Source organism: Lagopus leucura, unplaced genomic scaffold, assembly GCF_019238085.1.
Source record: "Lagopus leucura isolate 7727_CA_CO unplaced genomic scaffold, USGS_WTPT01 Super-Scaffold_650, whole genome shotgun sequence".
NCBI lineage: Eukaryota > Metazoa > Chordata > Aves > Galliformes > Phasianidae > Lagopus > Lagopus leucura.
In genome coordinates this window covers 6,767,929-6,789,516 of record NW_024962253.1, presented here as the reverse complement: position 1 = coordinate 6,789,516, position 21,588 = coordinate 6,767,929, and the positions used below count along the sequence as shown (strand labels likewise).

The following is a 21,588-nucleotide window of genomic DNA, read 5'->3' as shown; positions in this document are numbered from 1 at the left end:
ATGGTATTTTGAAGGCTTTATTTCTTGTGTTCAATGCCTGGATAATGTTTCTGCAAACAAACTTTCTCCTAAATCAATGGTTCCCCTTCACTTACGTGATGAAGAGAAGTAACCTATGCCTTCCTCTTGTCTGAGCTGAGCATTTTCAGGAGGTTCCTGGGATTTCCATGGGAGCCTTTGGTTGCTGTAAAGCATTTAGTTTTCTGCCTATTGCAGTTGAATATTGGTCAGATCTTCCTTTTGCTTGCAGAGGTAGGCAAGATATCAAGCTAAGGTCAGTCCCACACATCTAAACAAGACAAAAGTCTCATGACTGAATGTACTGAATAGGCTGTTCAGATTCTTGCTCTTTTATTAATCTCTAAGAAAACTTGTGGTATGCAGGAATTCCCACTCATTCCCTTAGTGCTTTCCCAGAGGACCTCTATGGCCAGAGTCAGAGGTTATCCCGAGGTCGAAAATGGGATAGAGATGTAACCTAGGTATTCAAGTCTGAAGGGTGGAACAGACTGAAAAATTCACTGGAACTCTGCATAGTCAATGTCAGGATTATCTTGTCTACTAAAATTTGGTCTTATCTGCATGTCTGGGGCTTTCCTCCCAGGTAGAATGTCATATCTGTTGTAATCCAAATAGAATAATAAGAAAAAACTAAATTCCCTTTCTAAGTATGTTCAGATTTTCTAATTGCACCATTGTCTCCCATTCAATCCTGGATGGTTCTCCTAAGGATTGTTTACAGTGACTTCAGCTTCTGGTGCTGCAAATCTGGTGTTTATAAAGACAGAAATTCTCTTGGGTAGGACTGAGGAACATCTTTTTTAAGAAAAGTTCAAAAACAGCACTACAGCTTGCTTCCATCCCTTTGCTCAGACAGACTCAAATGAACGTGCAAAACAACCCCACATCAAGATGCAAAAAGGACAGCATCTAATCTAAACAGTGACTGATATTTCTTTGAACTTTGACCTTAAATCTTCGAGATCCTTTGTGCCTACAGTTTTTGAACTGATCACAGGAAATGACTTTAGAATGTGGAAGCCTTTCTCCTAGGCTTGCTTTGTAGTGGCTTTTGGAAAGGTTCCCAAAGACAGCTCTCTTGTGGGCAATTGGACCTTCCCTGTTAAAAGGACTTGGAGGAAGCTTAAAATAGCAGTGTTTCGCTTGTACCTTATGCCTGTTAGAAACCACCACACTGGGTGACACAGCAGCAAAGCCACCCTCTATTTCCCATGACGATGACGATGGTGTTTCACAAGATTTCTCTTGGACAGCTGCTGAAAACATGGAGAAGACCCCAGTCCAGTCCAGCCCCAGCAGACAAGGGCAGTATTTGACTTGCTTATTGCTTGTGGCTTAATTCAAAGGAAGCGTTTCCCTGGGAAAGGGAGAGAAAGAACTGCAGTAATTGCTACCAACAGTAAATGTTTATCTCATTCTTTATGTAAAATGTTTTCCACTGGATGCATGCCACGATTCAGACCTGCAATCCTGCCGTCAGCAGGAGACAGGTCTTCTATTTCTAAGACAGAAGATGATGCAAAGAAAAGAAAAATGTTTTGATCATGTCTAGCTAGTCATTTCTGCAGTATGATTAAAGCACGTATATTCATACTTTCATTGTCTTGACACTTAATGGGGAATCAGGAGATGGCACAAAAAAATAGCATGCATTCTGTAAAAATATTTACCTGTGTGTGCTGTAACTGTTAAGACACAGAAAGAAGGCAAGGCACTGATGGGACACAGGAAAGGAAGAGATCAGTCTGTTCATTCTATTTTCAAATATATATGTTCTTAATTTAAAGTGCAGCACTTAATGTACTTCTTACATTATTTATTATTATTAGATACCAGCTCCCTCTCGGCATATTTATTTTGTTAAATTACACATCTAAAATTAAATACAGCTCCTTGTCAGTGTTTATGTTCTTCTGCCTATTCCTATAATTATTGTTGATAAGAGGTGGCTTTCAAGTTAACAACATGTGGATTGATAAGACAGCCATTATTATGTTACTTGAGTGCTTTTTGGAAAGCTTGCCTCAAGGGCAAATTGTATTTCATCCAGAAAGGGCAGTGCTGAATCCCTGGCTTACAGGCTGCTGCTGAAGGTGATATTTGCTGCATCCAACCAACTGCTCAGGAACTGCTAACTCCTGGGCATTTGAAATCAGTGATTGCGACTGTTTTTGGGGGTGCACAAGGGAGTGCCACCTGTGCTTATTCTTGAGTCGCCAGAAGGTTTCTGCTCCTTTTGCTTCTGCTCTTCTCTTCTGCTTTCTGATGCTCTTCTCTTCATTCTCAGATAGTAGATCCTGTTTGCTTCCGGGTAGGTGACTTTGCAGAGGGGGATTTTGTAGATGTCCAGGTTGTCTGAGGTTAACAGCAAAAAGAGAAGCGCCGAGAAGCAAAAAGGCCAGGTACAGAGTGGTAGTCCAAGCTGGGAGAGGAAGGTGGACAGATAGGTGTGTTTTGGAACCTCTTTTGCACCCAGCTCACATGTAGACATTTCAACTGTCTAAGAAATGACCAAAATCCTACCCTTGTGGTTCTGTAAAACTTGTTCTGAGAATACTGTTCACACACCTTCAGTCCTCAGTGCCCATGAATTACTGGCATTGCATCTGCCCAACATTCCTGCTCTGGGACCCAGACTGCTCACCTGTCCTGCAGCATGCTGAAACCAAGATTACAGGGAGAAGAACCAGTTGTCCTCTTCCCTAATCCATATCCAAAACAAAAGGTGTGCTTAAAGCAGCCTTTTGCATAGGCCTACATGGTATTAAGAGAATGCCACATGAGTATATTTAATGCATTTAAGCTGTTAGTTCTACTTTTTTTTTTTTTTTTTTTTTTTAATCATTGTAAGTTACTAAATCAATTTTATTAAAATGTGGGTTTGCTTTATTCTCTCAGATCTTGAAGAAACAAAGCCTGGCACTTCTAGCTTCTTTTCTTTCTTGAATTGCCCAGATACAATGATTCTGTATTTAAGACAGCAATGGCCTTTTTTTTTTTTTTTTTTACTCTTAAATAATTATAGTTCTCATTTCCAGACCAAACTTGAGTCAAAAATTTGAGGGCAGAGTAGGAAAAGCAAAGAAAATTTTAGACCACTGGGATTCATTTTAAAATGTTGGCTGCAGCTTAATATTGCATCTCAAACCATAAGCACTTGCACATCTATGTGCAAATTCCCATTCTGGATTATATGCTCCAGAGGTTTTTGAAGTCATATTGTCAACTGTGGAGTTTGCAGGTGCACGGTCCAGCTGATGCACCATCTATAAGAAATGCTGCTGGCTGCAGCACTCTCATTTTGGTACTGTCAGAAGATGGAGAATTTTGGAGCATTTCCTCAGCATTGTATCATGAGCAAATCAGAACACAGCTAAAACAAACAAACAAAGCTCAGAAAATATTTAAACTTACCACAGATAGTGCATTAGTAAGAGCTGCTCCAGAGTAGGCACAAAACAATGCTGACAAAAGAAGACCAAAGAGTTCAGGATTGGCAAAGAATAGCTCAGCTTTCCAAGGAAATTATCAGAAATAATAAAAATATCCAAATGCACAGTAAATCATTTCATCTTATATGATTAATGTTAGAATTCAACTGTTGGTTAATATGCTCCAATGTTGTGTCTGGCCATGTGGTCTACAATTGGTCTTGTCTGCTCTGTAATGGTGGATGGTGAAAGAAAATGGTTTTGCCAAGAGCTGGTGATGGCGGTATTTCCTTATCCATTTACACAACTTGACCTGTGCGTTGTGGGGATCCCTGAGCAACTGAGAAGGGATGTTCAAATCAAACATGACAAATGGCTGGAGGCTGGGTTAACCTTCATTAGGAATTTCTACACTGTACACTGTTCTTAAACTTCCTGTATTATCTGTTTTTTGGCTTTTGCTGGAGGTGGGTGTCTTTGGCTAAATGGATTTTAAACTGAACTTGTACAACAGTTCTCATCCTGTGAAGCAAATCCTCTGAGGATAATTACAATTTTGGAATGGCTTCTATGAATCTCCTGAGTGGATAATTTGTTAAACTTCTGTTCATGGCATAGCTTGTCTCCTTACAAATACTCCTTCCACTGTTTCTAGATGTTTCTCTTTATCAGAAGACTTGTTATCTAGAAGCCTTTACTTCTGCCTTTGTGGTTTGCACCTCCAAGCTCAAATCTGATGCCATGACAGAAGTAACTCTTGGAAAATCAGAATCCCAAAATTGATTCAGAGTTGTCCTGTACTGCTCATGTACTGCGTAGATGCAAAAATTTTTGGCTTCCCTTATCATATAAGATACATACCACAAGCAAGGGCCAGCAAATGAGTCTGCCAGGTCAGGGCATAGAACATGCCTCCAATTGCAATGCATGCGAGAGCGCAATTGTAATTGTGTAAGCCAAGGTAGATGCTGTCAAATGGTGCTGCAATACTCAGTGCTACAAGACAAAAAAGCAGGGGGCTGAGGTCAGCTATGGGAAGTATTTGCAGGAAGTAAATCTTACCTGTTGGAAATTCAGTCTCTTCCCTATGATATCCAGCCAAATTTACAGCGCTCACACTTACACAGTGTTCATTTGCAGAAAAAGGGTGAACTCTAAAGGAACTCATTATTTTGGAGCTGTGATAGAACAGCAGTGGTTCAGTGTCAAATGCTTCTTCAGGTAAAATTTCCTACTTACACCCCATATTTGCTCGAGCGAGTCCCTAGGATATCTGGATGGGAGATTCAGCCAGAGTGCGTGAAGGCTTTCTCACTTGGGTTTCTTCCTTTCAGAAAGCTGTGGTCATGTGTGTTGTTTAAATCTCACATGTTCTCATGTCCTGAGTATTGGAGGCACAGTTTTGGTAGGAGTAAGCATAATTTTCCATCTCTTCCTCATGGCTAAAATGCTAAGATTTGCCAAAATGCTAAATGTGTTCTGGTCCCTCCATCACTGCTGTGGAAATCTTCCAATGGGATGGGAGCTGAGGTTTTGCAAAAAGCCTGACATCATAAGTACTTCTGCAGGACTTCTCATATGTACTGGGACTATCACTAAAAACAGCATCATCTTATGTATTGCACAAGACACCTTATTCTTAGGGGCAATACTTTTCCTGCTGTAATGTCCTCAGCTGTCTCCTGACCCTCATCACCTTGCTTATATTTCCACATATTTTCTCCAGACCCTTCTCTTCTAGTTAAATGTCAGACCTGCGTGAAACTTGTCAAATATTTTTAACCCTATAAATTATGGATAATTTTCTTTAAAACACAAACTCAGGGCGGGTCACTTCTTGTAAAAAGCACTTCAGAGCTCAAATCAGAACTTTGTGTTGGACGTCTGAACCTTTGTCAGCCTTTGTAGTTGCCTCAGACTATGCTAATTCTACCATATTTTTCATTAAATTTGCTCACATAAATGGCACTGGTGTTGTTTGTATTCGGGGGTCACATACATTTTTGTTAAATTAGGATTGTCTCTCTGGTTAGTGGAATGAGGCTGTGCTCTCTGTTCATCCAGTGGCAGTGGGTTAAGCAAGATGGAACAAACTACCTGCCAGAGTTACAAATTTAGTTCCAAATTTAGAGCTTGTAGAAAACCTGCTTCTGTTCTTCCCTTCACCATGCTGAGTGACCTTTAAAATTAAGACCTTTAAAATTCAAAGACACCTTCAAAAACAGGAGTGCATTCCCTTAGCCCATGCAACTGTAAATCCTGGACAGAATCTCATATTGGCTTGGATCAATGTATTTTCTTAATTGAGATGATGTTGGTGAATATTTCTTACCTGCAAGCATTCCAACTGTAGATCCAATTGCAGCATGTAAGCAAATAAGTGGGGAAGAGATGAATAAAGCAACAAGGAAGATGCCTCCAGTCCAGGGGTTTTCACAGCCGTACACTTGACCAACACCAACTGGGATGGACTGCAAAAGCTGCAATGGCCAGTAGAGAGGGGACATGCTATTGTAGCTCTGAGTGGAGGACACAACAGTTATTTTGTCCAAAGTATTGATTAGAAAGGAAAAGTGGCAACCCTGGCTCTGAGAAGGTCTATTGAGTGAACACAGGTGCTTATGTCCTTCAGTCCAGAGTTAGCTTCTTGTTTGGTCTGAATTTCATCAGTCCAAGATGGGCTTTTATTTGTTCTGGGGTAATATGATCAGCTTGTGTTTGTTGTGGTTTTGTTGTAAATGACTTTAGTGAAGGAGAAAAACTGTTACTCTCCTAAGCAGTAATCCCGTATTGGGGCTGATTTGAGTTTTTTATATAAGATGAAGCATATCTATTCCCCTTAACATTTCTTTGAGTGTGTGGATGTAACAAGACAATTTCCAGTGCTAAAGCTGACCAGAGGAGAATGAGTGTAAATTAATTTCTGCCCCTGTGAGATCATGATGTTTCTTCCCTCTTTTCATGTTTTCATTGACAGTCCTGCTGACATCCTGTTGACCACATTTGGACAGTGAGTGTGCATATTTGGATATACTCGTGTGATAACAGCAGCTGTGGCATGTTTATGGGCAATCTAACTTTGGATGGAGTGAGAGGTTCAGGATTTCTGAGATCTGATCAGTTTCTCTGCTGGATTAGCCAGGACTGCCCCTGGAGCCTATGTGACACTCTCTTGTATGAAATGAACTAAGCCATTTATTTCTGCAAATGGATGCTGCTCAGAATGGGCATATGAGAAATTGCTACCCAGAGATAAATGTCTTCATGCTCACATTTTCAATGAAACAACATAAACATGTTGGGGTGAAGCTTACCAGAGGCACATTGATTGCAGACCAAGTGATATTGGGCACCGATGCTACAGGCTTGATGAGGGTTGTAGGAAAAAAAAGGTTGTAGTGTCCTGTGGCTGCCAAGTACAAAGTCACCGCAGTATTGAAGGGCAGAGTGAGTACAGGAAGGTCCCATCTACTGAAAATAGATCCCAAAGCACTGGACAGGACTGGACTAAGAATGAAAGGAAAAGAGAAACAAGTATAGCTTGTTCATCGTATTTACAATAGTGATTCATCCTATCATTTTGGTCATAAGCTCTGGAAAGTGGATGCCAGTGGTATTCCTTTGGAAACACTAGGCAGTGAATTCCTTCACATAGCAGATTGCATCTGTCCAATAGTTAGAGAATGCTGTCTGTCCTTTTACAGCAACTACCACACTCATTAGTGGATGTAAGCATATAGTTGAGGAGTCTTCTCACCACGTAAGTTATTTTTTGGTCTTTTTTGGTTAAATGGGGCCCAGAAAATATGTGAATGAGAGTGAAGGTCATGTACTTGATGGAAATTGGCTGTATTTTGATGGTTTTATCTGAACTCTGATGATGCAACCGGGCTGAACCACCCTTACAGTTAGCTTCAGAGTTGCAGTAGGCATTGCGCAGCCTACAGAAATACAACTTAAAGACCTGAACTCTTCAAGAAGCTGGATTCAAGTCCCAGAAGAACATCAGACTGGTTCTAATCTAAAGCAAAACAAAATAAAACAGCAAAACAAACCGGAAAACAAAAGAAACCAATTATTTGGGATTTCAAAAGCAACTTCTTGTGTCCTGTTGTGAAGATATTATCAATGGAAAAAAATGCTTTGTTTTCCTTTTGTTTTCTCAGATAAAGCCTATTCTTTTATGATGAATTTGGTTTCCAGAGCAGTTTAAAGGCTTCCTTGCTCATTGCTGTAGAAAATACCCACCACTTCAGTGAAAACAGTGTCCCAGTTTCTGTGTTGCAATACAAAGCTTCTGCCAGCTATACATCTTGTCAGGAAAAAAAGAAACAATTAAAGAAATTCCGACTTCTAAAGCTGAGATTCAAGCTACTGGTTGAAAAAGAGAATCTCTGAAAAGTCTAATTTTAAAACCTTTCAGCTCTACCCTCAAACCCTGCGAACTAGAAAAACAGGGAAATGTTTGAATAAAAAGCCTCAGGGAATTCTGGCAGACAAGACAGACTAAACATTCTTGCAACATGTTCTGGATTTTGAAAGAGTGTCTCAAAATGACCTTCGCCGACAGTGACTAGTGAAATAAAATATTGAAAAATCTGATTTCAAAAGCAGTGAAATGCAGTCATGATTTGTATCTTGTCACTGATGGTGATTAAAATCTGGCTTTTGAATTAATTTCTGTTGAGGCTGTTAAATAGATTCTGCAGTGCTGTTAAGGTCTGTATGTAGAAATGGTAAATATAGTCCTGAAAGGATGCTGTCTAGCTTTTGGAACTAGTTGTAGGGAAAAATTTGATTCGTGACTGGTTGCACATCTGAGATGGGAAGGTGGAATTCAGCCTGAAGAAGGAGCTTCAGGTCAGTTCAGCACCTGGATAAGGGAGCATCATAGGAGTGCTGGGCACAGTGACATCCACCCCAGTGCGATCTGATGAGGTCCATAAAAGTGCACTGAAGTAGGGCTGCTTTGTCCTTCAGGTATGATTGATTTTGTTGGTTCATTTGACTTCCTGCCAATGTGTTTTATTCAATAAAGAGCTTTCTCCAATGCTACCTTGTCTGGAGCTACTGATGTAGGGCACTGTGCAGACAAGACTTGTAATGTGTACAATATTCATATAGCAGAATTCCTCATTCTTTGAGAATTGTCTCTAAGAGAGACGTGATACTTACCAGGCCATGGATATAACTGCCACAGGGGTAAGAAGCCACCAGTAGTAATCTCCCTTATCCGAGTAGACAGCCATGAGCACTCCCACCAGGATCCCATTATAGCCGTGCAGCCCTGATGCAATGGCTGATCTGTGACACAAAGAAATGTTTGCAAAGCAGCAAGCTGTGCAGGAGGTGATCTGCCACAGAGACTTGCTGAAATGCAACTTGAAAATATCCTGCTCCTGGTGAACAGAGTGTAGAGGCAGGATGGAAAAAGCAGTGAGGTAGTTGCCAACTTTCATTGCAGAGGTCTGTGGAATGCATGATTTTTTAAACTATTATTAGAATCATAGAATCATAGAATGGCCTGGGTTGAAAAGGACCACAATGATCATCTAGTTTAAACTCCCCTGCTACGTGCAGGGTCACCAACCAGCAGACCAGGCTGCCCAGAGCCACATCCAGCCTGGCCTTGAATGCCTCCAGGGATGGGGCATCCACAGCCTCCTTGGACAACCTGTTCCAGTGCCTCACCACACTCTGTGTGAAAAACTTCCTCTTAATAATTAATTGAACCTCCCTTGTCTCAGTTTAAATCCATTCTCCCTTTTTCTACCACCATCCACCCTCACAAACAGCCATTCCCCCTCCTGTTTATACGCTCCCTTCAAGTACTGGAAGACCCCAATGAGGCGTCCATGGAGCTTTCTCTTCTCCAAGCTAAACAATCCCAGTTCCCTCAACCTTTCCTCATAGGAGAGGTGTTTCAGTCCTCTGGTAAAGAATGATGATCCAGAAAGCTCTGTGTGATCCAAATTGTATGGGTGTGGTGATAGCAAAACATAATGGCTATCAGGGAGAGAACAGGACTTGGGTTAGGTGACATTATTCTCACAATGGTGGCCAACTCTCCACCTCCTGAACCACAGCTCTGTCCTTACCTGACTTCCTCCAAGTCAAGTGGGGAAAGTGGGTCTGCTGGCTCTAATAGGGTTGAAAACAGGACTACAACCTATCAGCATGCTCCCGATATCATAATGATCATCTCAAAGATCCCACATACCTCTCCTGACTGAGAGCCAGAGCAGTTAACGTTGATGTGACAGTTCCAACACAGCCCGTCAGCAGCCACCATGGCTTCTGGATGAAAAGCCCCACTAAAATGATGAGCCCGCTGAGAGGGTTGTTGACAAACATCACTTGAGAGGTGCCTCGCAAGATCCAGTCCACCAGCTGAAACATGAGGGGTTTATCTGACGGAGATAAAATAAAAATGTTGGTGATAAGGCACCATTTCACTGGGACTCCTTCAAAGCACACTCAGCTTGACAGTTGTTTTCTCGCCACAGAATAGAGGTGATGTATCAACAGGACTATAAAAACAGGCTCTGATTTATTGCTGTCTGAGCATATTTTTGCATCTGGCACTTGAAATAACAGGGACTGGGCACTGCTATAGAGTCTGTGGAGGGATTAATAAAAAATGGTTTATTTATGATGGTTAAAAAAAAAGTCTTTGCAGAAGATTCTGCTATAAATTTAACAAGAAGATAGACCCGTTTCTGTGCATAATTCAGATGCAGAGAGGGACAGAGGCAAAGACTGAAACTAGTTTTTGTTTGGATAGGGAAATATAAAAGAAACACTTCTGCTGTTTTATGGAGAAAGCTGGTGACCCAGAACATGGAAAAGTCAGGTGGTAAAATTCTGTTGAGACAGGGTGTGATGCAGGTCCCCATAGCAGAGGTGGCTCAGTGCTCAGATATATGAGGTAGCAGGAATTTGCATGCTTGCTTGCATCATGGTGTAATGTTCAGACTCAGTATGTGGTGGACAGTCCTGTGTAATATCTTTATTGATGGTCTGGATGAGTGGATTGATTGCACTCTCAGTAAGCTTGCAAATGACACCAAGCTGAGAGGAAGTGCTGATCTGTCTGAGGGTAGGAAGGCTCTTTGGAGAGAACTGAATAGGCTGCATTGATTAGCTGAGACCATTTGTACAAGCCAGATAAAGTGCCTGGTCCTTAACTCCAGTTAGGGCAAGCCCATGTGACACCATGGGCTTGGGGCAGAGTGGCTGGAAAGCTGTGTGGCCAAAAATGATCTGTAGATGCTAGTCAACAGATGTCTTAATATGAGCCAGCACTGTTCCCAGGTGGCCAAGAAGGTCAGTGGAATCCTGGCTTATAATAATATAGTCACCAGCATCAGGGAAGTGATTGTATATCTGCACTTGGCATTAGAGGGGCTGTACCTCAACTGGTATGTTCATTTCTGGGCTCCTCACTACTAGTAAGACACTGAGATGATGGAGCATGTTCAAGGAAAATCAGTGAAGATGGAGAAATGTCTGGAACACAAGTCTTACAAAGAGTGGCTGAGAGAGCCGGAAATGTTTAGTCTGGAGAACAGAAGGCTCAAGGAAGACCTCATCACTCTCAGATCCATTTTGCCATCCACCAGTACCCACAAGTTCTTTTCAGCATGGCTAACCCCAATCCTCCAGCTTGTACTGATAGTGGAGGTTGCCGCAGCCCTGGTGCAAGAACTTCTGCACTGACACAGCTCAGTGTCACCTGAAAACTTACATTCAGTCCCAATGTCAATGTCATTGACATAAAGATATTAAAGAGCACTGGGCCCAATCCTGACCCCTAGGGGATACAAGCCATCATCTGGCATTGAACCATTGACAAATACTCTGCAGGTAGTCCATCCATCAAATCCACGTCTTTCCAATTTGAAGAAAATATTATGGGGGAACATGTCAAAAGCCTTGCTGAAGACCAGACAGATGACATCAGTGGCTCTTCCCTTGTCCATTGATGCAATTATGCCACCACAGAAGGCCACCACATTGCTCAGGCAGATATTGTCCCTGGTGAAGCCATTATGGTTATCCTGTATCACTTCCTTCCTTTCCATGTGCCTTAGCATATCTTCCAGGAGGATTTGCTCATCGGTAGGTCCCTGGGTTCTCTTTTCTACCTTTCTTAAAAAAGGGCACAATATTACCTTTGGTTTTTTCCAGTCACCAGGGACTTCACTGGACTGTTATGAATTTTGAAATATCATTGAGAGTGACTTGGTGTCTGCACTGGCCAGTTCCCTCAGAACTCTGGGATATATCTTGTTAGGACCCATAGAGTTATAGTCAGGTTCCTCAAGTGGTTGTGAGCTTGAGATTTTCTTACAGCAGGAGGAACATTGCTCCCCCAGTTCCCACCTTCTAACCCATTCCACTTGAGGGGTATGAGGTTGTCTGAGGGCACCTCTGTGCAGTAGTCCATGTACAGAAGAGGGTTTTGCAGCACTGCAGTAGCTGTGTTCCCAACCCTTGTGCAAATTGGCTTGAGGACAAAGTGGAAATGGCACTGTAATACTGTGTGTTATTAAACAGTGTAAGAACATGAAAAAGAAACTCTGCCCGCACCTTTCGTTTTCTTAAATATTTGAAATTAATTCAGTTACTCAGTTTATACTGTTAATTAGACACAGAGTGAAGTGCCAGGGTGCTTCTTGAATCTGGGCAATGTCTTAGTCGTAACAGCTTCCTACCACCCCCTTCTTTTCCACTTCCCTTCTCTGTTTATTTACAGTTGGGTCTTAAGTTCTGCTTTGTGATAGAGGTAGCTCAAAAAGAGGAACTCTCAAGGGACCGACACAACTCTGCATCTATCCAGCATCCCCGGGAGAGACATCCCAAAAGGCTGCAGGGTATCTTAAGGGGTGACTGCACATGCATTCCTTTAGAAGTATGTTGCTGTTGATCCAGGAGGTTACAACCAGGAGGGAGTGTCTTCTTTAGAGAAAAATGATTGGACTAATTAGAGATAATTTTTACTAATGCTTGGTATTGAGCTATGAAGCATGTTAGCAGTGCTTTTGGGTATAGGCACTAGTTTTAACTATATTCAAATATTATGAACATGCAGGGGCAGGAAGATTTTCAGGACACCAAGTAATAAAAGCTGTCTATCAAGCTAGAGGTAGCAAGGAGTTAACAAAAAGCAAGAGGAGACATTCCTTTTTGCTAAGGAACCAATCTGGGTCCACGGGGAACAGGTTTCCCAGTGAGCTGGTGGAGTCTCTATCCCCGGGTTTTGAAGAAGGGTGAATGCTGCACTGAATGAAATGGTCTTGAGTGTTCACAGGCATGGGTTGATGGTTGGGCTAGATGATCTCAGTGGTCTTTTCAACATCAGTGATTTATGATTCTATGAAACTGCCATTCTCCTGAGCTCCCTGAATGGAGGTAACTCAGCTCACCTCCTCTTACATCTCTCCCTTGGTTGGAGCCGTGCTGCTAACGAACCTTGCCCTGACAGAGGAGCCACAATTTTGCATAGCCTCTCAAAGCTCAAACCCCATAATAATTCTGGGTAACACAGAACATCTGCTGATGTATTGTTCCTGCCTGTACAGTAAACCTTTGAGATCAGTACTTGCTTTGTACTTTATAGGAACGTAACACTCATGGTGCTTATTACTCCCCAAAGGCTGGTAAATACAAAGCCTTTGCCTGTACAGTCAGAAGTCAAGTCCCCATTGCCAGCCCATACATGGACAGGGAGATGGCTACTGATCCAAGGCACTTACAGACAAGTCCAAATCCTCAGCTCTGACGTGTGATTCTGGGCATTGCTATGAGGAACATGATGTTAATGACATAACTGATTAAGTGTAAAAGACATCTTTTGCCTGTGCTGAATTATTTGTGCAGCCATGGTAATGGCAGTGAAGTTTCTTTCTCAAGAACAACACAATTTGGGCTAAAGCACCAGAAGTTCATACTGAGTTCAGACCATGCCTTCTCTGCTATGTCTTAGAAGGTGAAGTGGTCTTGTGGACCAGGATGTATAGTTGGTGATGTATATGTTCCCAGCGTGCTCTTCCAGAGAGCCCCAGCATACCCCTGTGCTTACTTTTCATCCACTCTCCATATTCTTTCATTTCTCCTGTGAGATACTTGAAAACTTGGGGGATTTGTTTTCCACTTCTCCCCAGCACGTCCTGGCTTCTTGGCTGCTTCTCTGCACATAGGTTCCTCTCAGCCGGACTTTCAGCCACAACAATTTCTCCAAGATCCATCTTTTTTGAGTAGTGAGAAGAGGAAACTGTAAATCACAAAATCCACGTGTTAGTAAACCTCTTGTTTTGTGCTCTGGCAACCTTCTGCTGTAGTTTAGAGACCCACAGTGACATCATTTTTTAAATAAGGGAGGTTTCGTGGATTAGACACCTGCCTGAGCCACTGCTGAGGACAGTACGAGCTGCCGTGAGAGCAATGTAATCTTCCATCTAGAACTTGCTCTAGTTTTCTTCTTTTGGGGATGATGACCATAAAATGATCTAATACTGATATGGAGTTGTGGCGCAGAGCTGCAGTGGGCAAACTGGACATGGTTTGTGTGCCTTGCAGGATCCTAGCCAGGGCTCCTCATTCCACATCTGCTTTTCATAGACCACCAAAAGCAAACTGAGGTAGCATCAAAGCCTTGCTCAGAAATTGGTGTCCAGATGTGGCTCTGAGCGAAGATGAGCCCCTTGGCTCAGGGCTGTGGGCTCTTTAATAAGCAGATGAATATCCAGGCAGGACTATTTGTTTATAAAACTCCAAAGTACTACAGCAGATCATTAAGAAGATCATTAAGACATAAACCCTTCAGAGAAAACACACTGCTTTGCACCCCAGGGAGTTACACTGTAGATGACATCTGCAAAGATTCTGACCAGTTTGCTCTGATCATTTTGGAGCAGTGTGTCTGGGTCTCTAGATGCTGACCAAGAGCAGATGATACTGCCAAGAGCTTGCCCCATGTTTTGTGGAATATGGGCCCCACCTTCTGGTGGAAGCCTGGGTTTTGGCAGGTGGCTGTCAGTGCACAGCCTGCACCAGAATAGCAGAATGAGAAGGGACGCCTAGTTGGGAGCAAAGCTGTTGTGCCTGACAGGCTGATGGTAAAAGTATCCACGGTTCTGGATGCTCTCAGAAGAGGATCCTTGACCACCAGAAGATGTTTTCTTTCATGGAGTACAAATTTACATGCAGCTCTGGAAATACATCCTGCAGTTCATGCTTCCTTGTGCTTTGGCTCTCTCTGCTGGCAGCACAGCTCTTTGCAGTGGCCTTTGAACACAAGCCTCAGCCTGGGGCTGTAGATTCAACATTTATATGTAAAAAAACAGCACTGTTTGCTTGATCCCATGGGTAAGGAGGATTATAAGAAGCACATGGAGCAACTTTTAGGATCTCCAAGTCACAGGATGCATCAGTAAAGCAAAGTTAGTGGCTCCTTAGCTATGAACAACATCCATTACCAACAACAAAGCGCAGCTGTAACCATCAGGGAGAATAAGTACTGAGAAGTCGTGTCTGCCTTCTCAGCACCTGAGTATCTCATGTTCATTTTGAACATCACCATCCGAAAAACAGTTGGCTTTTACAAAGGGGAAACATCACTGCAGAGAATATAAAGTCCAGATTTACAAGACTGCACTGCTTAATTCCCACTTGAATTTAAATGAGTTAAATTGAGATGTGGGACCTGGATGTTTTAAAAAATTCTTTCCCTCTCTCACATAATTTAACTATTAGGGGTTAAGTGCAAAGCAGTCATGTGAGAGCCTTTTGCCATCAGTGCAGAGGAAAGCTAGTACCTCAGGAGAGTAATTCATGTCACTTTTCTCATATGCCTATATTAGATGTGAATAAGGGGGTGCCTCTCTCTGGCAGGAGATTGCCAGAGGGAGATTGGCTGCTGAATTTTGAGGACTATTTTTAGGTGAGAGAAATTCCAGCCATGGAGATTTTTGCAAGGTCAACCATCATGTTTATGGAAGAGGGATCTGCAGTCCCAGGACAGTACTTTAAATCACCAGGCCATCTGCAACATGCCTGCAATCTGCATCAAAGCTCAGGAGCTAGGAAACAGTTCTGGTCATGTGATTCTCATTTCTCTATATATCAGAGGGGAATTAAACCTCTATTTGCAAGGTAGCATGCTCATCCACTTCACAGGGGAAGGCAGCCTGGGAGGAGATGGCTGAAATTCCCAAATTTTTTGGAAAAGGAACAGTGCTAAAAAGATAGGAGGATACTAAAATCATCCGCACTGGCATAGCAGTGAGTTGTAGGGCTTTGCAGCAGTGCAGCCCAAAGGGATGGAGAAGGTCCTAGAGGGCTGTGATGGGCACAGTGATCCCTGCAGCAGACTTACCCTGGAAAAACATACTTTGCATTGAGCACCTGTCAAGCAGCAGACATGTGCTTCGTGCTACAGGCTCCAGGAATAATAGAGAAATCGTTTGAACAGTTAGCTAATTAGGGCTAACGAGAGCCTGAATCACTTATGGCACACCTACTGCTGATGGGGAATTCCTTGAGAAAAAGGCCTTTTGTCAGCAAACACTGATTCATCACTGTCCTTAAAAGACATCCCTCTTCTCAGGAGCATCTGTCAGGCCGTAAGGTTGTGCCTAGCAGTTGTGATTCATCTCTGGACCTACCTGTGTCTATTCATTCCCAAGCAGACTGCTGTTCTACCATGCTTTTGGGGTGCAGGACAATGATAGCATAGAGCTTTGCATTTTTAAGCTTCCTAGAGTAAACATGGGCTTTTCTACTGGAGAAAGTATTCACGGTATTGCACCCTCACAAAGCCAGCAGATATTCTGTAGACCCGCAAACAGATAATAGTACAAGGTGGCTGTGAACAGTGGAAGGGTGCATGATCCAGGAGGGGTGAGTAACCCATATTATTTGAAACCTCCTTCTGATCAAGATGTACCTGAGGATTCAGCTGCACATTGTGTGCTCATTTCTGATTATTGCAGGGAGATGAGCATTACGCTAAGGCAGCTGAGACCAAACCTGAGCAACTGGTCTTTCCTTCTTCACTGGTATGGTGAGCAGGTGCTGTAAACTCTCCCATTTGAATGAAAATCCTGGCTCTAAACAAGTACTGAGTTTGTGTGTCCACCATCAGGATGCAAATCTTTCGTTGTCATGCTTTCTAGCTTGGGTAGGCAGTCACCCAGGCTAGAAATGTCAATCCTTTCTGGCTTGAATCCCACGGTATCACCTGCCTCCAAGATGTGCAAAATGAAAGGAAATCAGGAGGGGAGCTGGGAGGGCTGAGTGCATAGAGGTGACTAAAGAAGTGTTGACTTCAAGGGACGTGGCCTCACAAGGGTTTTTGAAAAGAAGCAGTTTGTAAAGGCGTGTTGCTCACAGCAGAAGCCATAAAGAAATGGAAAGGAAATAGACTGTACAGCTAGAGGGCAAAACTTTGGGATGGTGACAGAATGCTTGGCTGACTTGTAATGACTTTGCTAAGCAAAGCTGTACCAGGGATCAGTCCGTGACACTGGAAATAAACGGAGAAAGCGGAGCATTTCAGAACAGCCATGAGGTTGAGTGTAACACACTTGCAGAGAGCAGGTACAAAACACTGTGTTGGGTTTACATGGCAAGGTTTTGGTAGCAGCTGTGTTGCAAAGCTGGCCTCTGTAAACAGAGCACAAAAGCTGCCCTTTTTCAGCTTAGAGGAGAGAGAGTGAGAGCAGTGCAGTGGAGTTTAGCTGCCCATCAGGATGAAATTACCAGACAGTCAGACCAGGTAGGTAAGACAGGCACAGAAATCCTATGTTCTTATCCAAGACACCTAAATAAAACAAATCAGCAACAATGGTAATAATAATAATAATAATAATAATAATAATAATAAACAAACAGATCAACCCAAAATAGTAGGGTAATTTTTTTTCCTGTCACAGGCATTAAATAAAACCATGTTCCATAGCAGTTCTGTCATATCTGTACAAACACAACCACCATGAAAAAATTAGCAATTGGGATAGTTTTATGGGGTAAAATGACTCTTACATCTGTGGTTAGATGCTTTTATCTGAGGATGTGGTCTTGTAGACGTTCTGTATCTTTCTTTCCTGGTTCTGTATGGAATAAAATGCAATACTTTCCTTCTCTCCAAGGCAATCCTTTACTGCTTCCTCTTTTCCCTCTTTTGCTGTGATGTCTCCTAATCTGCCAAACAAAAGGACAAAGTTTAGTCAATGGATTGTCCTAGCATACTGAGTAAGTAGTGCCCGTTGCACCATTTGTGCATGGTTTGTGTGAATACACACGTGTGCATGTGTAACTATGGAAGATGGTCTGCCTTCCAGAGCTCCAAAATGATGCCAGTAGAGTGGAACTCCTCCTGACTCTCTTTAACCATGTAAAACCTTACTTTTTTTGCTTTTTCTACAGTCAGTATGGAGAGGTGAATTCCCTTTCAGAGACACCTATCTCATCCCTTCAGTGATACAGCGAGATTAAGGTGGGGCTTGTGTTGCTAACCATGGAGATTTCCAGCATAAGTCTCTACCTCAGCAGCTCAATTGGTCTCCCTTTAGCTAGTCAATACATGGATCTAGAGCATGATTCACACTCTCCTGTCCTGTACAGGTGAATCATATTGTAAACTCTGTAGCATTTGGGAAAGACAGACAGCTCAGGTGCAAACAGCTGCACTGCATATGTGGAGGGAGAGGGATGATGAATCTCAGCAAAGCGACTATACCAATGTCACTTGGGAAATTTGAGATATCAAACAAGGATATGTTAAGATTTGAATCCAGTGTCTAGTGTATAAAGAATTTTCGAAACACAGTATTTTTTTTTTCCCTTTTTTTTCCCTAATAATAAAAGTAGTTAGATCAGGTAGATATTTTAAGACACAAAAATGCTGGTTTCTTGCATATGGTTTCAGTTATAAAACCAGAGGGGAAAACAAATAGAGAAAATATGAAATATAAACACCATCGCTTCTAAACAGAATGTTTTTCAAAGGTTTCCATGAGGTGTTGGCTGCTCTGCAAAGCAGACTGTAAAACAACTTTACAAGCCACATTTATTCTAAGAGCTCCACTTATTGAAGTACAATTCAAACTCTTGTTCTGCGGGCCAAGTCCCATAAATTAAACACTTGTCCAATAACACATACCTCTCCACTTGGATCCTCTGTTTCTTTTTGGCTTTGTGGGTCTATGTCTCTCCCTCCCTCTCTTTAAAAAATCCTTTGCGAGTGGGAACAAAAAAGGGTCTGCTTGTTTCAGGAATGAATTTAAGAAACAGGCGAGGAAAATAAACATAAAGAGAGGAAAAACAAGCAGGTCAACTTTTAAATTTAGCTAACCGAGGCTTTCGGTCCATTATTTTACATCGTGATGACACTGATTTAAAGGTAGGGTGAAAACTGCAGTGTGAAGCTGCACAGTGTTAAATGCCTATGTGATGAGGCCACAGTGCACAAGGAGGTGGGTTTGGAGGGACCAGAAGAGGGACCTGGAGCTGGATGGCAGGTTGGATCTGTGCCCTGCCTTCAAACAGAACTCAATTTTGCTGTGATCAGCCTTCTTTCAAGGGATGATGGCCTTAGAAATGTGATCCTAAGCAGGGCCAGATTTTTCTTAGAAGGGAAGGGACAGCCCCATTGAGCTTTAGCTGGAAAACCGATCGGGATGGTCTGAGATGTTTTCCATCCTGTCTGACCTCAAGTAGGAATGGGTCCGTGCTCAGGAAAAGTGCTGCTGGGCTCACTACAGCATCCCATTCCCATCTTTTTGCCTTCTACTCTCTGTCATCACTCTAAATCCTGCAGATATTTTTTGTATGATGTCTTTCTTTCTAAGCCCTATTTTATTTTTCACCCAAGAAGCTAGAGATCTCATCTCATCTCCCTTTGTAGCATTTCTAGTTTAGCACATCTGTCTCTCTGGTCTTGACAGTCATTCCCGCCTTTTATATCCCTATTTTAATAACTTTCTCTTTGATGTGGCCCACTGTATTTCTCCTTCTCATTGACTGAATGTTTTGCTCTCAGAAACAGTCATTGCTCTGTCTGACCAGTGGGGAAATGTTAATTTCTGCACTCAGCTGACCTGTAAAGCTTACTCAGTTTTGCCATAAATATTTTTAAAGGACCATAGAAATACAGACTGATTGAGGTTGGAAAAGATCTTTGGAGGACATCTTATGAAAGCGCATTGCCCAAGCAGGGTCACCCAGTAGTCCCAGGATATGGCTGGACAAAACTTAGGTGTCTTAAGGGGGAATACTTTTTTTCTGGCTGGGATGCTACAACCAATGAAAATGAAAGAAAGAGTGAGGAAGGAAATATGTTTTAAGGATATTTCAGTGTGGAAGAAACAGATTTAGTTTTGCCACTGTGCCAGGTGGTCTTAGGAAGTCTTTTTGTGCTGCAGTGAAGCTGGAGCAGTTTTGTGCTCTGTCCTGAATGCTGAGCTATGAGGACATTGCCCTATATAATTGATGGTGGTTAAGAGTGATGACGACTTCTTAAGCTGTTACAGAATCATAGAATCATAGAACAGCTTGGGTTGGAAGGGACCTCAAGGATCATGAATCTCCAACCTCCCTGCTGCATGCAAGGCTGCCAATCTCCATATCTAATACTAAACCAGGCTGCCCAGGGCCCCATCCAACCTGGCCTTGAACACCTCCAGGGATGGACGGGGCATCCACAGCCTCTCTGGGCAGCTGTTCCAGCACCTCACCACTCTCATAGCAAAGAACTTCCCCTGACATCCAACCTCAATCTTCCCTCCCTCTACTTAAAATCATTTTCCCTTGTCCTGCTGCTATCTTGTAAAGAGTTGATTCCACTCCTGTTTATAGGCTCCTTTTAGGTATTGAAAGGCTACAATGAGGTCACCCCGCAGCTTTCTCTTCTCCAGGCTGATCTGCAGCAGCAGGACTGCCTGAGGTACAGATGGCTTTTGTGATATCTCTGTGCCTACTTATGTGACACTGTATGGTGAACCCTGGAACATCAATGGCATGCTGGAGTTGGAGGATCTAGGTCTTCACCACTGACCTATTGGGCCTAAGTGATCTTTGACCTGCCTGAAATTCAAAGTGCTTGTGCAGAATATATCTTTAAGAAGCTGTACATAAACTGACCAGAGGCGGCTAGTTGCTACACCTGTAAACATTTCTGCTGGCATCAGATCACCTGCACGAGTCAGTAGGAATGGCAAAAGAACTCTGCAAAATGTGCTGCTGTTTTTTTGGCAAGCATGAAAGGATCAGACTTCTCTCCAGCAAAACTTTGCCTGTAAATATTTTAACTGCAGAAACAATTGCATGGTTGCTGATATTGCTGGGCCAGTCCAGCTGAACACTGGACTGTCTTTAACAACGTGTGGTAAACCACAGTTTGTAATGTGCTCGCAATGAATAAAAGTGCCAGCACTTGGCCAACATTTGGTTAAAACTTGAAACAAAATATGCAGCATTTTAACAGGGTAACTGTAAAGACATTTCTCCATATACTTCACATCTCTTAGTGTTTAATAGAAAGTTAGCAGGGATTTTCTTTTTTAGATAGCAACAATTTATTGTGTGTTTCCCAGGTAACTACAACACTGCAAACCTTCCCTGAAAACTCCCCTGGGATTCCTGCAATGTTAGTGAGCATAATGAATGGTAAATGCAAAGCAAACCCATTGAATCGCTTTATTTTAAATTCTGGCAGAGACATAATTTCCCACAGTTCATAAACATTTACAAAAAAGGAGTTTACATGTAGAAAAACAGTTGTTTTTATCACTCAGATCAAAGAATACATTTATCAGGATGTATGGGTGCACTTTCAGCCAGCTTTTGAGGAGCTCAGGTGACAGTCTTTAAGAAGCTTCATAGTCTAATACCGAACCTTTGAAGTCTGCAGCTTTGCTCACCTGGAAATACAGACATCAATTCTGCTCTCTGTTTTGCATGAGTCTGAAGTTTACACTTCAAAGATCATAGATGACAGACCAAATTTCCCAGGTTGCTCACAGCACTGGAACTTATCAAATAGAATAAAATGGAAAAATAGGGCGCATTACAGGATAGAAGGCTTCGTACCCAATCCCACGCAGCCATCTTGCTGCTTGGGAGGCAGTTGGAT

At 42.4% G+C, this 21,588-nt stretch overlaps 1 protein-coding gene across 1 annotated transcript; it reads right to left on the bottom strand.

Moving 5' to 3' along the window:
• Positions 1 to 2,173: 2,173 nt before the first annotated feature.
• Positions 2,174 to 13,702, bottom strand: LOC122175036 (urea transporter 2-like). The gene is made up of 8 exons (XM_042862425.1): positions 13,537 to 13,702; positions 9,673 to 9,862; positions 8,628 to 8,756; positions 6,767 to 6,959; positions 5,785 to 5,932; positions 4,314 to 4,448; positions 3,436 to 3,485; positions 2,174 to 2,443 (listed from the first exon to the last, which is right to left on the bottom strand). Exons 1-8 carry the CDS (start codon positions 13,700 to 13,702, stop codon positions 2,174 to 2,176), a joined length of 1,281 nt encoding a protein of 426 aa, XP_042718359.1.
• Positions 13,703 to 21,588: the final 7,886 nt, after the last annotated feature.